The sequence below is a fragment of the Bubalus bubalis genome, chromosome 5 (genome assembly GCF_019923935.1).
Source record: "Bubalus bubalis isolate 160015118507 breed Murrah chromosome 5, NDDB_SH_1, whole genome shotgun sequence".
NCBI classification, from domain to species: domain Eukaryota; kingdom Metazoa; phylum Chordata; class Mammalia; order Artiodactyla; family Bovidae; genus Bubalus; species Bubalus bubalis.
Genome location: NC_059161.1, coordinates 35,287,017 through 35,304,100, shown reverse-complemented (window position 1 = coordinate 35,304,100; position 17,084 = coordinate 35,287,017). Strand labels below are relative to the sequence as shown.

Below are 17,084 nucleotides of genomic sequence, written 5' to 3'. Positions count from 1 at the left end.
CGGATCGGCATCTAAAGCTTTTATTGGAGCCATATTTCCTGGGCCGTGTTTCCAGGCTGTGCACGTGTAACCAGACCCCCACACGCACGCACGCATACACACACACACCTCCTGAGTGACTGCACCGTGCTGCTCCCGCCCCCGGACACCACAGAGCCAAGTGTGATTAGACTTATGAGGAGTTTGCTGTACTTTTCCATAATTCCCATGATGCACTGCAGGCTTTTGGAAAGGCGCTCACAGTTCCCTCCTGTTAGGCATCAGGGTTGGACTGAGGTCTGTTTCCAGCGCCTGGAGTTCATGGCTTAACCCCTTCCCCTGCTGTGGGGACATGCACTCCTATCGGGCTCCTGTGGGTGAGGGTGACTTTTCTGGGGAAGGGCCCCTTCTGAGAACAGGGGATGTGAGGAGGTAGAGACAATGAAGAGAGAAGGAAGCATCTCAAACAAGAGGATGGGGGAAGGAACTGGGGTGATGGAGTGACTTACAGGAAAGGGCCCCCTGTGTGCGTGTGTGAGATATGCTGGGAGGGCCCAGGCCGGAGCCTCTGACAATGGTGATCACCTTAAAAGGTGTCTCTTTCCTCGGGAACATCCCCTTGGCTAATCTCTGGCTAACTCGGTCTCTGGAACCTCCCAGGACATGGGACAAAATAGTGGTCTCAGCACCTTGGACCTGGGTCTGCAGAAACCCAGGAGCCAAGCCCAGCCCCACGGAGCTGGCTGGGTGATGCTGGACTTGGTAGAGAGAACGCTGGACTCTTTCTCTCACTTTACAGAAAGGGAACTGGGGTGCAGTGAGGGTAGGTGATGGGCCTGAGGTCACACAGTGGAGCAGTCACGGAGCTAGACAGAGCACCCCACTCCTGAATGCCCAGCTCTCACTCAACTAGCCTGACTGGGTGGCGCCAGTGCCCAAGGCTAGCGGAGTCCTTGCTGCTGCCCAGACAAGCCTCTGCCAAGAGGAAGTGTGGGCAGGCCTGGGGAGGAAACGCAAGGCCAAGGACAAGCCCTACACATTTAGACACCACTGAATGGAAGGGGTGGGTGGGCAGGGGTCAGAGCGGAACCCCTGGCACCATTACCTCACTCTCCAAGCAGCCAGGCCTGGCCATGGAGGGTGCCACCGGGCAGCTCTGGTTCCCAGGGCCTGGCCACTGGGGTCTTTGTCAGGGACTCAGGTCCCTGAGGGCAGTGGATCAGGCTGGGTCCAGTCGCACTCGTTCAGCACCCACAGATATTTAGAGAGAGCCCTGCGTGTGCCAGTATGGTGGGGGGCCCGAGGAACAGCAGACAGGAAGTACCCATGGCAATGAGCTGGGACGTCTCCCAAGTTTCCAGGTGCTCTGCAGAGCTTTGCAGAGCTCGTGTGGCCCCTTCCAGTTAACTGTGGGAGGCTGGCTTCAGTCTGGTGTCTCCCTGAGAGGTGTCAGGAGGCCCGGGGTGCTGGGGCTGTGAGGTCCAGCCTGGGTGGTCTGGGATGGTCAATGGAAGAGGCACTGTTTGGGCTGAGGTGGAAGGATGAGGTGGGTGAGCAGGTGAGGGTGGAGGAGAGCCAGGCAGAGGGGGGTCGAGAGACTGCAGTTCCCATGGAGGGACCACCCGGCCGGCAGCCCAGGAGGGCGGGGGCACCAGCGTGCCCGAGAGTGGAGGAGCTTCGGGCACATCTAGGAGCTTGTGCTCCGTCCCGAGGGCGCCAGATGGCTTCAGCTCAGGATGGTTCCACTGGACATAACCCGAGCCTGGAAGACCCCAGGCCTCCTGGCTTTAGTTCCTGGTGACAGCAGCAAGGGCAGGCTGGCCAGACCCTCACCTCGGGCACGTGGTCCAGGAGGAGAGCATGGGGGGACCTCAGTCTTGGGGTCGAGCCCCTGAGGGGGCTGGCCCATTGGCCTACTGGTGTCTACTTCCCTACACAGAGGCTTCCCTGGTGGCTCAGATGGTAAAGAATCCACCTGCAATGCAAAAGACCAGGGTTTGACCCCTGGGTTGGGAAGATCCCCTGGAGAAGGGATGGCAACCCGCTGCAGTATTCTTGCCGGGAGAATTCCATGGACAGAGGAGTCTGGTGGGCTACAGTCCATGGAGTCACAAAGGGTTGGACATGACTGAGCGACTAACACTTTCACACTTTCCCTGCACAGAACGCTGTCCTTCCTGACTCCATCCTCAACCTGTGGCTGCTGGGGGCAGGGGCCATCCTCATCTGAATACTGAGGGCCTCTTTGGACGAGCTGGTCACTGCAGGTGCCACCTGGCCGTGGCTCAGACACTCAGTGACCCGATACTGTCTCCAGGAAAGGACATTTCACTGGCTCTCTCTACATGGTTCTTCCCCGCAGCTCCACTTCCAAGGGGGCACAGGTTCTTAGGGCCCTCTTGACCGGCTCAGTTAGGTCCCATATCATGACTGGTCTTTGCCCTGAGCCTTGAGAGATCAGTGTTCCAGAGCCCAGGGCCCCGTGCGCTGCACGGCTTTCCTCGGGTGTGTTCTCCCTGAGCCCCGCCATGCAGGCAGCAGGAGAGGCCACCCAGAGCCCCGGCGGCTGCCCATGGAAACGAGACACCGGCCGCATCCGGCTATCTGGGCACGCTTGGTGTTTTGCATTCAGTGATCTGCACCTGACAGATGCTCCCGAAAGCATCACTCCGCTGACGAAACGAAATCCAGCTCAGTTCCCACCGTCTGTGTGTACCGCGTCTGGGAGCAGGGCAGGCCCCGTGCCCAGGAACAGATGGGCCAAAGCCAGAAGGCAACAAGCCCGTCCTCAGCCCACGGGCCTCTCCCTCCCCAGACTGCCACCGTGATCCTGTCTGCGGCCTGCAAGACAGCGGTCGGGGCACTCCCAGCTCTGCTCCTCGCTATGGGTTTTGGGCTCAGGAACCCCCTTTCTCATCTGTAACGCAGGCTGACATCCTGGTTCTGGCTGTGGCTTAGGGAGTCCCCCCTCAGGGACTGTGGGCTGGGCAGGGTCCTTGTAAATGCTGAGTTCATCGTCATCCGAGCAGAATGGGGCTCCCACACCTGGGTCTCCACTCCACGGAGGACCTCTGGCCCCGTCTGGGTGATGCTGGCCGGGCCCCAGTGCACCCTGGCTGGCTGGCCACGCCTACTCACACATGGGCTTCAGCTGCCCAATGAGCTCCTCCTTTGTCCATTTCGCCCACTCCTTCTTGTCGGTGTTGATGGAGCAGAGGATGGGGCCACAGGGCTTGCCGCAGTCCTCGATGGCCGGCACGTTCAGGTAGTGCACCAGGACGATGTCGGGGTTCTGGGGGAGAGCACAGACACTTGGCAGCATAAGGGTGGCTGGGAGCCCGCCCAAGGTCACCCCGCCCACAGTCATCCCAGCAGGCCTGGACAGGCTGCGCATCCCCATGCCAGGCTTTCTCAACCTGGGCACCACTCACCATTAAACCAGCTCATTCCCTGTTGTGGGGGCCATGCTGTGAAATGCAGGATGCTCACCAGTAGCGCCCCTGGCGATCACCTGCCAGAGGCCATTAAGCACTGCCTCCTTTCCTCAAATCTCCAGATTTTGCCCATTGCCCCACTGGGGCACCAAAATTGCCCCGAGTTGAGACCCACTGATCCACATGTGAGCAGCTTCATGCATAACTAAAGACCACACGTGCATGCTCAGTGGCTCAGTTGTGTCTGACTCTTCAGGACCCCATGGACTGTAGCCCGCCAGGCTCCTCTGTCCATGGAATTTTTCAGGCAAGAATACTGGAGTGGGTTGCCATTTCCTCCTCCAGGGAATCTTCTCCAACCCAGGGATGGAATCCCCATCTCCTGCATTGGCAGGTGGATTTTTTTTTACCATTGTGTCACCTGGGAAGATGTAATTAAGGACCACATATGAGGTAAATGTATCTCCAGCCCCACATCCAGGACCTGTGCCTACAGCTGCCCAGCAGCACTGGCCCCTGTTCTGTGCTCTACATGCATTTCCCCTTTGCAAGTCTCTGGACTCCCCTCGCATGGGCATCACCACCACCCTCCTCCTACGGGAGAAATGGAGTTCCTGGAACTTAACATGCAAGGATCAATTTTTTTTGGCCATACTGTGTGGCACATGGAACTTGCCCCACTAGGGATCGAATCCGTGCCCCCTGCAGTGGAAGCATGGTATCTTAACTACAGAAGTCCAAGGCACCCACTTCTAAGAGTTGGATACCCTTCTGCCCCTCAGGCTGTGGTCTCCCTGCACAAGCATCACCCAGGAGACAGCTGTCACAGAGTCTTTGAAAACTCAAAACAAAAAAAAAAAAAGAGTCTTTGAAAACTCCTCCTCGGAAATCTCCAGATCTTTTAAGTGGAAAGAACTCTCTCCGTGAAGATGCTGAAGACACATTTTGTCCTAAAATGGTTTCATTGAGATGGGTCAGCCTCTTCCCATCAGATCCAACTCAAAGTGCCCTCCATTGCTCTGCCCATCACCAGTTCTGGTAGCCACTTGCCAAAGGGGCTTTTGTGGGGAAGCAGCTACATTGCAAAGACCACAGGCCCCTCTGTGGCTTTCAGTGACTGCCGCCCCCCCCCCACCCCATTCCCAGAAAGCCAAGCTGTTCATTGGGCCACGTTGGGCCTGATAATGTTGTTAAGAAAAAGCAGCCATGTCACTGAATAAACCAGAAAGGCCTTATACCCCAATCAGAAAGTATTTCTTTGCTTTCCTTTCTTTTTTCGGCCATGCTGTGTGGCACGCAGGATTTTAGTTCCCCAACCGGTGATAGAACCTAAGTCCCCTGCAGTGGAAGTGCAGAGTCTACCACTGGACCATCAGGGAAGTCCCAGAAAGTATTTTTTGAAGCATCAAGAAACATATGATAATATATCAAGTACAGCAGGAAACTGTGGAAAAGCCACTTGGAAGACCCCGTTCTCTGCTGGTTCCCAGATGCATCTCTTTGACTTTTCCCTTCTAATACCCAACAAGAGGAGTCCTGGGTGGGTGGGTATAAGGACCCCCATCATGGAGTAGCTTGAGTCTGCCATCACCTTTTTGGATCTGATCAGAGCAAGAGTAATACAGGACTGTGTGACTCATTCGATGTGTTAATAAATAAAGACTCAAGATGACACCATGACCAGTGCAGGAAGGTACACGGGCATCATTTTAAAAGATTTTCAATAAGGGTTGAAACGCAGGGTTTTTTTTCTGGCCAACGCTCAGTTAACCAGGAAATTAAATCAACATGAACAGGAGCTTCTCTTTAATGGCGGCATTTCTAGATTGCAGTAATCATGCTTCTTAATAATAATGATAATCCCTGACATTGGCACCGCACTTTCTTCTTCTCAAAGCACTTTCCATCCATTATCTAATTTGGTGGCTGTGCAAGCCCGGAAGGCAGGCTGGGCAGGGCAGTGCACCCCTGACTACAGTGAGGACCCTGAAGCCCAGCGAAGCTGTGTGCCCAAAACTGTGTGCCTGGCAACGGACAGAAGACGGGGCTGGAAGTCAGGGTTCTGACTCTGCTTTCAAGTCCTGCTGAGATCTGGTGGCCTCTCTTTGCCCAGTCTAACTGCTTTCCCGTTTCCTGTTTTACTTCATCCTTGCAATATGCCCACGAGGCAGGTGGGCTGGCTAGATCTGCCATGCTCATGGCCTGGATGGGGTAGTCCAGGAGATGAGGGACCATACACCCGCATTCCAGCCCTGCATTCTTCCTACCAACCAGCACACTGGCCTCCCCAGGCGGGGAGCTCCTGCCTGAGCCTGTGCCTGGCCAGACAGCAGCGCTAGCTGCTGAGCGAGACAGAGTAAAGATCAAAGGGACACAGGGACCCCAGGGCTTCCTCTGATCCCAGCCCCAGGAGCAGGAGCCCGGCCCTGCAGGGAGGAAGCCAGGATGCCAGATGTCTGAGAGATGAAAGGCCCACAACTTCCTGCCCCACTGCCCCACTGAACACAGCCTGGGTGCTTGGAAAAGCTGTGGGAGGGCATGGTAGTGGGTGCGCGGGCAGGTGGGGACCTGGGGAGCAAAGGGCAGCCCTCACCTTGCATCAAAACTCCCAGAACTTGAGTTCCTGCCCTGTGGCACTTGGACTCTCCTAATTCAGGAAGCCCCGTCCCTTCCTTCCAGGTCCAACTCCATTTCTGCATAACCAGCTTCTACCTACCCTATGAAGACAGGCACAAGGTTTGCCGCCTCCTCCAGGAAGCCCTTCTGGACACCTCACCCTCTGTACTTCCACCACAGCAAGGTGGAGATTGTGTTTGTGTCTTAATAGTCTGTGCACCTCTTTATCTGCTCAACAACAGGGACAATGCCTGGGAGCTATCACTGTGTTGGGCAATGTCTGCTGCTCATTTCATGTTTGTAGAATTGCATGAGGCTGACTTTGGATGCAACCAGTCCATTCTGAAGGAGATCAGCCCTGGGATTTCTTTGGAAGGAATGATGCTAAAGCTGAAACTCCAGTCCTTTGGCCACCTCATGCGAAGAATTGATTCATTGGAAAAGACTCTGATGCTGGGAGGGATTGGAGGCAGGAGGAGAAGGGGACGACAGAGGATGAGATGGCTGGATGGCCTCATTGACTCGACGGATGTGAGTCTGAGTGAACTCCGGGAGTTGGTGATGGACAGGGAGGCCTGGCATGCTGCGATTCATGGGGTTGCAAAGAGTCAGACACGACTGAGCGACTGAACTGAACTGAACTGAACTTTGGATATTCTGTTCTTACTCTTCCCAGACTTGTGTTCAGCTGACACCTGGCTTTAGTTTTCAGTGTCTTCGAAGGGCAGGGCAGCTTCTCTGAGCATGGGGTATTCATAGAAAGCTAAAGGCAAGGCTGGTTCTTAACCTTTTCTGGGTCTAAGGCCTCTGAGAATCTGATGAAGGCTGGGGCTTCCCAGGTGGCTCAGGGGTAAAGAATCTATCTGCCAATGCAGGAGACCCAGGTTCCATTCCTGGATCAGGAATGTCCCCTGGAGAAGGCACTGGCAACCCACTCCAGTATTCTTGCCTGGAGAATCCCATGGACAGAGGACCCTGGTGGGCTACAGTCCAGGGATCAGGAAGAGTCGGACACGATTGAACAAGTGAGCATGCACACACGTGGCTTCTCTACTCCCAGCCCCGAAGAATGCCCAAAGTACATCAGCACTGCATTTCAGGAGTTCACACATCCAGTGGTCTGTGGGTGCTCTGCCTGCTGCCAGTGACGTAGGGACTCAAGATCCACCACAGCCCCTTTCAATACACCCAACACGTACATCTTCCCAGGTGCCTCCATTCTAGGCCTTATACTTCTCAGCGGCCTTGATAGCCTCAGTCCCTGACGGCTGCAAGGAGGCTGGGTTTGGGATTAGGAAAGGCAGAAGCGGGCTGCATCATGGTTTATATCTTTAACACAAATTCCATCCCTGGGCCTGGAGTTCCCACAGCTGAAACTCCTGAGTTGAATTTTAAGTAATGACTTCCTGGCTTGAGGCTGGTTTTAAGACACAGAGTGATTGAGGTATTTTTGGAAATTGGGGGCACACATCACTTCTTGGCAACGTTGCGATTTTATTCATTAGTTGTACATTTTATTGGGTGTTTCTGGCAGAAAAATATATTAGGCATAGAGCTCCAATGCTTCAGTTTCATGGGGGAGCTCATAACAGTGTCAAATCCTGAACGAGTAGGGAGCTGCCAGCCCGGTGGGGCAGGCTGGCTCCAGGGGACACGACCAAGGATGCACTCCACCAGACCCACCCAGACTCTCGGTCCTAGACCGTTGTGAAGCCAGCCTGCCTTCATCTCCCTGTCCCCACCTCAAGCAGACATCCTCTAAGGGTCCCCCAGGATTTACCACCCAGGTCAGACCTTGCAGGTCTGAGTTCTCAGCTAGAGGCTCTGCTCTGGGATACGGAATTTCCATGAAGATGTTACAGGCCGACCCTGCAAGGTGAGAGTGGCCTTTGAAATGACCTCCCTGAGTGTCCAGGAGGCTTGTCTGCTGTTAAAGGCCTGGAGGAGCCCGATGGGGTGGCTGTGGAGGGGAAGCTGAGGTGAAGAGAAAGTCTCAGAGAAATTTCACAGTATGGATGTTCCTTAAAAAAGCTAAAAATAGAACCACTATATGATCCTGCAATCCCACTCCTGGGCATATACCCAGAGAAAACTATAACTTGAAGATACATGTGCCTCAATGTTCATAGCAGCACTATCTGCAATAGTCAAGACATGGAAGTAAGATTAGTGTCCATCCACAGAGGAATGGATAAAGAAGATGTGGTACATATATACAGTGGCATATTACTCAGCCATAAAAAAGAATGAAACAATGCCATTTGCAGCAGCACGAATGGACCTAGAAGTTGTCATACTGAATGAAATAAGTCAGACAGAGAAAGACAAATATCATATGATATAGCTTATATGTGGAATCTAAAAAAGTAGGGTATGAAGAAACTTACCCAAAACAAAAATAGAGGTACAGATGTAGAAACAAACTTACGGTTACCAGGGAGTCAGAAGGGTGAGAGACAGATTGGGAGATTGGGACTGACATATACACACTACTATGCAAATGGCTCCAACACTTTGGCCACCTGATGTGGAGAGCCAACTCATTGGGAAAGACCCTGATGCTGGGAAAGATTGAGGGCAGGAGGAGGAGGGGACGACAGAGGATGAGATGGTTGGATGGCATCCCTGACTCAATGGACATGAGTTTGAGCAGGCTCCTGGAGATGGTGAAGGGCAGGGAACCATGGTGTGCTGCAGTCCATAGGGTCGCAGAGTCAGATATGACTTAGTGACTGAACAACAACAAATGCAGATAACTAATAAGCCTGGCGAGCTATAGTCCATGGTCTCACAAAAAGCTGGACGTGACTGAGCGGCTAACATACACATACACAATAAGAACCTACGTTATAGCACAGGGAACTCTATTCAATAACTCTGTAATGGCCTATATGGGGAAAGAAGCTAAAAACGAGTGGATATATGTGTATGTATAACTGAGTCACTTTGCTGTATACCCAAAACCAACACAACATTGTACATCAACTATGCCCCAGGAAAAAAATTCTCAGAGAAGTTCCAGAGTTTTCTGGGTGGAGCCATGGACTAGGAGACCCCCTTCCTCCCTTTTGAGCTCTTCACCTATGAGTGGACAGAGCCCCCACTCTTCTGTTGCAGGGGCTGTGATGGGGCCTTTGTGAGGTTCAAAGTCCCATCCTGGAGGGTCCTGGTCTTCTAACTACTAGTTGCCACCAAACCCCAAACCAACCAAGCCCTGGTGTTTTTCTGGAGAGAATGACCAGAGCAAGCTTCTAACAGGCAGTTTACCCACTTACAATGCACACCTTCCCCACCGATAGTCCGTCCATCCAGATTTTCCTCTTATGGCTGTCTTGTCCCTTCCTCCTCAGGCCTCACAGCAGGGTCTTTGTCCCCCTGCCCCCTCACTACCCTCCTCCAGCTTCACGGCCTTCTGCCCGCCATATTCCAAGGAAGGCTTTATTTCCCCCTCCAGCCTTCCTCCCTGCTCTGCTCCAAGCTCACCTGTCCCATTGCCCATCAAGGGGCCTCGGAATGCCCCTGACTTATGTGACCCAGCCTTATGGCTGCACTCCCCACACCTGGGCCACCCCGGCTTCACCTGATGACGAATGGCACCACCTCCCCACAGTGGCCCCAGTTAAAGTCTTTCTCCTCTCTGTCTTTCCCTCCAATCCACCCGTCACTAAATTCCATCAATTCTCCATCCTCAAGTAAGCCTGCCCACCCCCGACTCGGCCCCACACTCTGGAGACCACCTGGTTGGAGCCCCACCCCCTGCCACACGGACCGTCCACCTGCATCTCCCTGCTTCCTCCCTCCTCTCCTCCCCATCCCTCTTCTGACACTAGCCAGTGGACCCTAGGATTCCGGCACGGGCTCCCTGGCCCAAGAATGAACCCCACCCTCCTGACTTGGTCCTGGGGACCCGCCATCTGTTTTCCTCTCCAGTCATTCGTGCTCCCCTGGGTTCGTCCTGCTCTGCTGCCTTCTTTCTCTCCTGAGCTGTTCTTTCTGACTGATGTGCTCCTCGCCACCCGAGTCTCAGTGCCACCTCCTCTTGGACACTGTATTCAGAGACACCCCCAGCCATGCGTGGTGCCTCCCTGCTGCCACCTAGGGCCCTACTGCCTTTGCAGCCTTTATTTTCCTTACTGTGGCACCCACCCTGGTTCACATTTCTGAGCAGTCACAGCTGGGTTTGGCCTGTTTTCCCATCTGGAAGCGAGAACTCCGGTGGCCGGGCTCCGTCCTGTTCAGAGAGGGCTCCCAGAGCCCCGGGGTCAGGGGGGTGGTGCTGTCCACCTGCTGAGTGCCAAGGGTAGGGGCCACTCAGCCGCCCCCAGAGCCCAGGCCCTGCTGGGAGAGGGGGTGGTGTGGGGCAGCTCCCTTCTCCTGGTCTCCCTTCAGCTGGTCCTCAACCAAGCTCCTCCTCAAGTTTTACTGGAAATGAGAGGTTTGGACTTGCTACGGACCTAGTTCCAGGCTGTGGGCTGGGCCTGCTGGCCAGAGAACTGTGAGCTAGAGCTGGTGGAAGAGGGTTTCCTGGGGCCGAGTTAGGGCTTGTCCCCTAAAGCATCTTTCCTAGTTGGAGTCTTTCACCTGAGCTAGGGGGACAAACGGAAGCTGGCCCAGGAGGGGTTGTGAGAATGTTCTGCAGAGAGCATGCGGGGCTAAAGTGAAATCAGCTCCTTAGCTGCAGGACTTGTCAGAATCTTGGGGATACCCTGCCCGGGAGGATCTCTGGGTGGGCCTTGTGCGGGCAGGATTTCCAAGCTTATTTGACCATGAACCTGACCACCTCTTGGGACCCAAGTGTTTCTTGGAACACAGTTTGGGAACCACTGATAAGAGTTCAAAGTCAAGGGAAACCACCATTAGCAGTTGCTGAAAGGCAGGGCCCTCTGTAGTTTCTGGGTCCCTTTCCCCTGGGGCCCATCCCTGGCCTGGCCTGAGGCTCACCAGGCATTTGAGCTGCTTACAGGTGACCACCAGGTTTCTAAGGAAACCTGACCAGCTGGGTGCACTGTCCCCACAGCCCTCCCCTCTCCAGAATGCCCCTTTCCTGGCATCTATGACTACAGTTGTCTTTCCTGACCTGGGTACCCCAGGCTGCTGGGGTACCCATGGGCAGACATGGGACTGAGGTGGATTCCCTGCTCTCAGGCTGAGCAGGTAGGGGAGAGGCAGGCAGGAGAAGGGCATTGGACTGGTAGGGGGAAGTAGATTTAATCTTAATTACAGGTGATGGGGATTTCAGGAGGGGAGACTGCTGTGAAAAAGAAAGCACCCCCCATTCTGCTCTTCCACGAGGGTTAATGCCCTAGCGGGGTGTTAGTGGCTGGGGCAGCAGTGGAGGGGGCGGCTGGGGTGCCAACGGCGGCATCAATGATCTGAGTTAATTTGCAACAGCTCTTGCTGCAAACAGGACAAATCCCTAGACCCTGGTGGCTGGGGCGAGGTGGGTGCAGCAGCCCAGGAGAGCATCAGGTGGGGAACGGCTGCCAGGTGTTTCTCTGTTTGTTCCCACAGGTCCTTTTAGCACAGCCCCGAGGGAGAACTGAACTCAGTCCCCCGCATCATGCAGAACGCGGGCCTGGAGGGCTGGACCTCAGGCCTGGGCGAAGCTGGAAGGGGAGGCGGAGGCAGGGTGGGAGAAGGAGAGAGGAAAGGAAATAGACCAAGGTGCTCAACAGAGATGTGAGAAGCCAGGAAGGTGGCAGCCAGGGGGAACGCAGGCCTGGAGGGCTGGACCTCAGGCCTGGGTGAAGCTGGAAGGGGAGGCGGAGGCAGGGTGGGAGAAGGAGAGAGAAAAGGAAATAGACCAAGGTGCTCAACAGAGATGTGAGAAGCCAGGGAGGTGGCAGCCAGTGGGTGGGGGTGGCACAAAGACTGGGGGTTGGGGATGCCAAGCTTGTCCCTGGAGAGCTCTGACTTCCAACCTTGAGGTGATGCCCATGGGACTCCTGGGACTTCTGGCTCTGATTGCTGTGGGCTGGGGTGCAGAAGCATGTGTCAATGGCAAACACTTGATCCAGCTGAGCCCTCATACCTGCTCCTTAGGCTGGAGGAGATGAGTGTACATGTGGTCTTAACCTTGTTGGCAGGGAGGCGAGGCAGGTAAGGGGCTCAGGAGGGGCCTGACCCACAGCTGATTAGAATGGGCGTTCGTGACCTGTTACTGGTTTGAGATGCAGGTGGGGACGCCTTCCAGTTTGCAGGGGGAAATGGAGCCCTGTGCCTCCTATAGGTCAGGGCTGCTCCAGGGTTTGTAGTGCAGGCCCTGGAATTGGCAGAAAGCAGCGCGATTTCACCAGAGACCCAAGTGGCCTGGAGCGAGAACCTTCAGGAGCTCATATCCTCCCGGCCTCAGCCAGCGGTGGGCCCCAGGTGCCTGGATGCTAGGGGTCCTGCAGCCGCAGCCCCGACTCCTAGCCTCTGACTGCGAAGTGGGAGACAGCTCCCCTTTCTGTGGAGTTAGAGGGATGGTGGTGCAAGAAGTGGTTAAAAATGCAAAAAGCTGTTGGTTTTGATAAAGAAAAATGCAGCTGCAACATCTGTTTGACTCTTGTTTGCAGCTTCATCAACGCTAAGTGTTCAATAAATCAGGGTGGCATGGTGCTCCGTTTCTTCAGTGGCTCGGTCATTAATCTCGTGCCAGTTCTCATGAAAAATGAAGGAGAGAGGCCGTGTGATGGTGAAAATGTATACATTACCCAGAAAGTCATAATAGCATGTAATAGTGGCCACACACCTCCCTACTAGGGCTGGGGGGAGAGGGTGGGGGCCGGGACTGAGCGCCACCGGCCTGGGAGGAGGCGGGAGGCAGAGAGCAAGTCTGCAGCGTTCGCGAGTCCATTCTGTGGTTGCATTTGTCCTCCGAGCAGATTCTGAGAGCCCTCTGATCATCACAGGCAGAGGCTTCCCCATACCTGGGTGCTTTACGAACGAGGCTAGGCGCCCATAAAACAGGAGTGCAAAGCCGGCAGAAAGAAGGGCAGAATTTATGAGAGAAGGAATAAATGATGATACCAGGCAGCTCAGGGCCAGGGGTGTCACCACACTGCAAAGCAGAGAGAAATCCTCTCACATGGGCTCCAGCTGCTCTGGGCAGCCCGGCACCTGTCCGCTGCCCTGGATAAAGGTATGGGGTGGGACCACTGTCCCCCTTAGGTCTCCAGGGGTCTGTCGGCCCCTGCAGCCTGCCAGGCCCTCCTCGTTGTCTTTTCCCTACCTAGGGAAACCCAGGTGTTCCCATGACCGAGTCCACATTTTACCACCATCTCTGGAGGTGTGCTGGGTGCTTCTGGGGGGGCAGGACCATGCCTGTACCCCCAGAATGCACCTCCCAATGGGCGCCTCTATTTGCAAAGATTGCTTTCTGAGTGTCAGCGATGTGTGGGTCCCACCTTTATGCCCCATGAAGGTCTCGTTATTCACTGCATTCAACAACCCACAGAAGCAGTTGCCATTATTACATGTTTGAGAGCTGCAGACTCTCATGCTCAGGACTCTGTGATTCAACCCAGGCCTGAGCTCCATGCCAGTATCACCTCCCCTCCACGGGGGCCCTGGGGCTCCAAGGGAGCTCGCCGGACAGCAGGTGGAGGGCTGCGGACCTAGCCTCGATGCCCTGAACAACCACAATGAAGATAGAGCTGTACCAGAGCATAAACAGATCCAGGGAGCCTGGCTGGGCCCATGGGGCCCTGGGAGCTGCTGGAAAGTGGTGGGGTGGGGTGGCTGTGGCTCCACGGGGCACGGCCAAGGCGGCAGAGCTCCTGTCTCAGTGTCAAGGACCTGTGGTGGTCAGGACACCCTAAGTGGTCAGGCAGGGCTGTAGAGTTTGGGGGAGGTTGGGGACACCTGGAGCTGAGCACCTGGCAACTGGGTGGAGGGGGGCAGAAGCAGGTCCCCAGAGTTGGGGCCTCTTGAAGAAGCCAGAAGAGAAAGAAAGGAGGCAGAGTAGGATATGAAAGAGGTGCCCCTCGGCGTCCCTAGTAATAGGCAAAATCAGCTGTCAGTTGTGGGCTTCCTGGGAGCCAGGCCCACATCCCTGGCTGGGGACCGGATGCCGCTGCAGTCCCAGCAGGCGGGAGACACAGAGAACCTCCTTGCTCCTCTGCCAGTGCTCAGCAGAGTGGGGACCTGGAGACACTTGGGGGGCTCACAAGGGGCCTCATCTCCTGCTCCAGGCAGGGAAAGAGGCTAGCAGCCTTGGGGGAGCGCCCGCGGCCCCTCCGCCAGGCGGCCGTCATTAAGCCCGCACGTGCACCAGAGGGAGTCGGGGGCCTGCAGCCCATCCCCGCTTTGGAGGGAGGCTGGGAGACTTAATTAGTTAATGTGGGTAAAGTGGTCTAAAGATGAAAAACCCTGGGTAACTGCTGAGTGCTGCGGCTGCTGCCGCATCTGTTACACAATCACCAGAATTTTCCAGTCATGGGAATACAGTTAAACAATTTCCACCTGCTGTGGGCTTCCAGGAACCCTGCCGGCTTGGGGGATGGCCAGCTCGGTCCTCTTTCACCCACAGGTGATGTAGGGAAAACACACGAATTGTGGGAAATCACACCTGGTACAGTCCTGACCACCCAGGGACACTGAAGTGGAGAAGGTGTCGCTCATCCCGCGAAGTTAAAGATGCCTGGGCTCAATGGATGCTGCTGGTCCAGACTTTCTGAAAGCCTCTGAGCAGGTTCTATCCAAAGGCCCCTGGAAGGTCAAGCCATCCTGGAGGATGCTGCTGGGGAGAAGGTTTAACTGTGCAGGTGGACCTCAAGGCCCCACCACACCTGTGGGGTGGGATGTGTGGGCACATTCTGGATGGACAAATGGAAGCCAGAAGATTCATGCTGGCTCAGGACCAGGCCATGTCTTACTTAAAATCATTATGCTTTGGGGGAAGAAATTCCCAATAATATCTCCACGTTTGCAGATGATGCGAAACTGTCCCAGGTGATGAAGCACCACATCATTTGTGATCAGTCTTGAGAGGACTTGTTTAGTGGGTGCAAAGTGACAGATGGCACCCGGTGTGTGGGAAGCGCAGGGCCCTGGAAGCTGTTCAAAACTAGTTTTTAATTAAAGAGATGCTTTTTGTGCCATTGGGCTTCCCAGGTAGCACTAGTGGTAAAGAACCTGCCTGCCAATGCAGGAGATGTAAGAGACTCTGGTTCGAACCCTGGGTTGGGAAGATCCCCTGGAGAAGGGAATGGCAACCCACTCCAGTCTTCTTGCCTGGAGAATCCCACGGACAGAGGAATCTGGTGGGCTACAGTCCAATGGGGTTGTAAAGAGTCCGACACAACTGAAGTGACTGAGAATGCATGCATTTTGCGCCAATAAACTTTGTCCTGAGGGTGGAAGGTGGGGGCACCTTGAGGATGGGTTAATCCAGTCTGGGCTCTGAGTCTGGCACTGCCACATTCGCCAAGGCCAAGGCTCTGACGGGCTGGCTCCTGCTGGGTCAGCATGGGCCCTGCCTGGCACCTGCTCCTCCACACTTGGTCATGGGTGGGTTTGATGGGCTGTGCCTCTGCTCACCACTATCCCCAAGCCAGGAGGGAAAACCAATGTCATGGTGGGAAGGCCACAAGGAGTCACAAAGAGGGGAGAGCCTGGGAGTCAGAAAAGAGGGTTCAGGACTTCCCTAGTGGTCCAGTGGTTAAGGCCTGCCAGTGCATGGGACTCGGGTTCAATCCCTGGTCCCGGAAGATTCCACATGCCTTGGAGCAACTAAGCCACAGGCCACAGCTACTGAGCCCGTGCTCCAGAGCCCGTGCTCTACAACAAGAGAAGCCACTGCAGTGAGAAGCCCGTCACTACAACCAGAGAAGCCCTCATGCAGCAACAAAGACCCAGAGCAGCCATAAATAAATAAATAAAAATTTTATAAAAGGATGCTGCTGCTGCTAAGTCGCTTCAGTTGTGTCCGACTCTGTGTGACCCCATAGACAGCAGCCCACCAGGCTCCGCTGTCCCTGGGATTCTCCAGGCAAGAACACTGGAGTGGGTTGCCATTTCCTTCTCCAATGCATGAAAGTGAAAAGGGAAAGTGAAGTCACTAGGAAGAACTAAATTAAAGAAAAAAAAAAAAAAAAAGAATAACACAAATTGCCTGTGGAGGCTGGTGGGCCTGTCCACTCAGGAAGACAGCTGGGGTTTCTGGAAGCCAGTGTCCAGAGTTGTGCTGGCACCAGGAAGGACCAAGCCCGGAGTGCCTGGCACGAGGGCTCTTCATCACAAACCTTGACCTGGGGCAGTGAGTGAGGGGGCGAGGGGAGGCTCCCTTGTGGAGGCGTGGGTGGCCATGCTGAAAACAAGATAAGGATTTTTCTGGCCAGAAAGACAAAATGCTGAGCGGAAATGTGACTCAGGTCTTCCAGGTCAGAAAAAGGAGAAGAAGGTGAAGGCGTGTTTTTCCTTTCCAGATTCCCGAATACTAAGAATATGGGTAACCCCCTGGAGCTCAGGGAGGCAATTTAAGCACAAAGTCTGCACAGCGGGCAGTTAATGTAGGAGACTCATTATCTCCAGGGAGACATGGGCTGAAATAATACGAAATAGATTAAAAGAAAAAAACGGGCGACATTAGTTCCTGGATGGCTGATCCATAAGGTGTTACAGAAGGAGGGCAGGAGATTGGGGGTCATCTCTCTCTTGGAGCTACCAAGATGCTCGGTGTCCCCCATCCCCTACTCCGCCACCTCAGGAGGGATGGACCCAGGCTGGAAGTGTCAGCTGGGGTGTTTACTGCCTGCTGTTGCCTGCTTGCCAGGCACTGGACAGGACACCGGGGTCTGGCAGAGCCTGAGTCTGGATGAGATTCCATTTCTGTCTCCTGTTTGTCATCTGATCTCACCTTGAATTCATTTTTGAGTTATTAGAAATCACTGCAAGGCTTGCTGCAACCAGCCCCGGGGTAAGAAGCCCTGGCCCTTTCACTGGGACGTGGTGCTCGAGGGATGGGATTGAGCTCAGGGTGGGCAAGCCCTGGCCCAGCAGGACGGAGGGTGGGATGGCTAGGCATGGGGTGATCAGCTGTCAGCAGGCTGAAGCCCCTGCTCCTCTGACCTC

At 54.9% G+C, this 17,084-nt stretch overlaps 1 protein-coding gene across 3 annotated transcripts in view; it reads right to left on the bottom strand.

Moving 5' to 3' along the window:
• The window catches only part of CAMTA1 (calmodulin binding transcription activator 1), a 987,191-nt gene that overhangs the window by 119,484 nt on the left and 850,623 nt on the right, over nt 1–17,084 (bottom strand). For all 3 annotated transcript variants that reach the window (XM_044942955.2, XM_044942953.2, XM_044942954.2), the window contains exon 7: nt 3,118–3,271. In XM_044942955.2, coding sequence (XP_044798890.1) covers nt 3,118–3,271 — 154 coding nt within the window. The remainder of the gene's footprint in view (nt 1–3,117; nt 3,272–17,084) is intronic.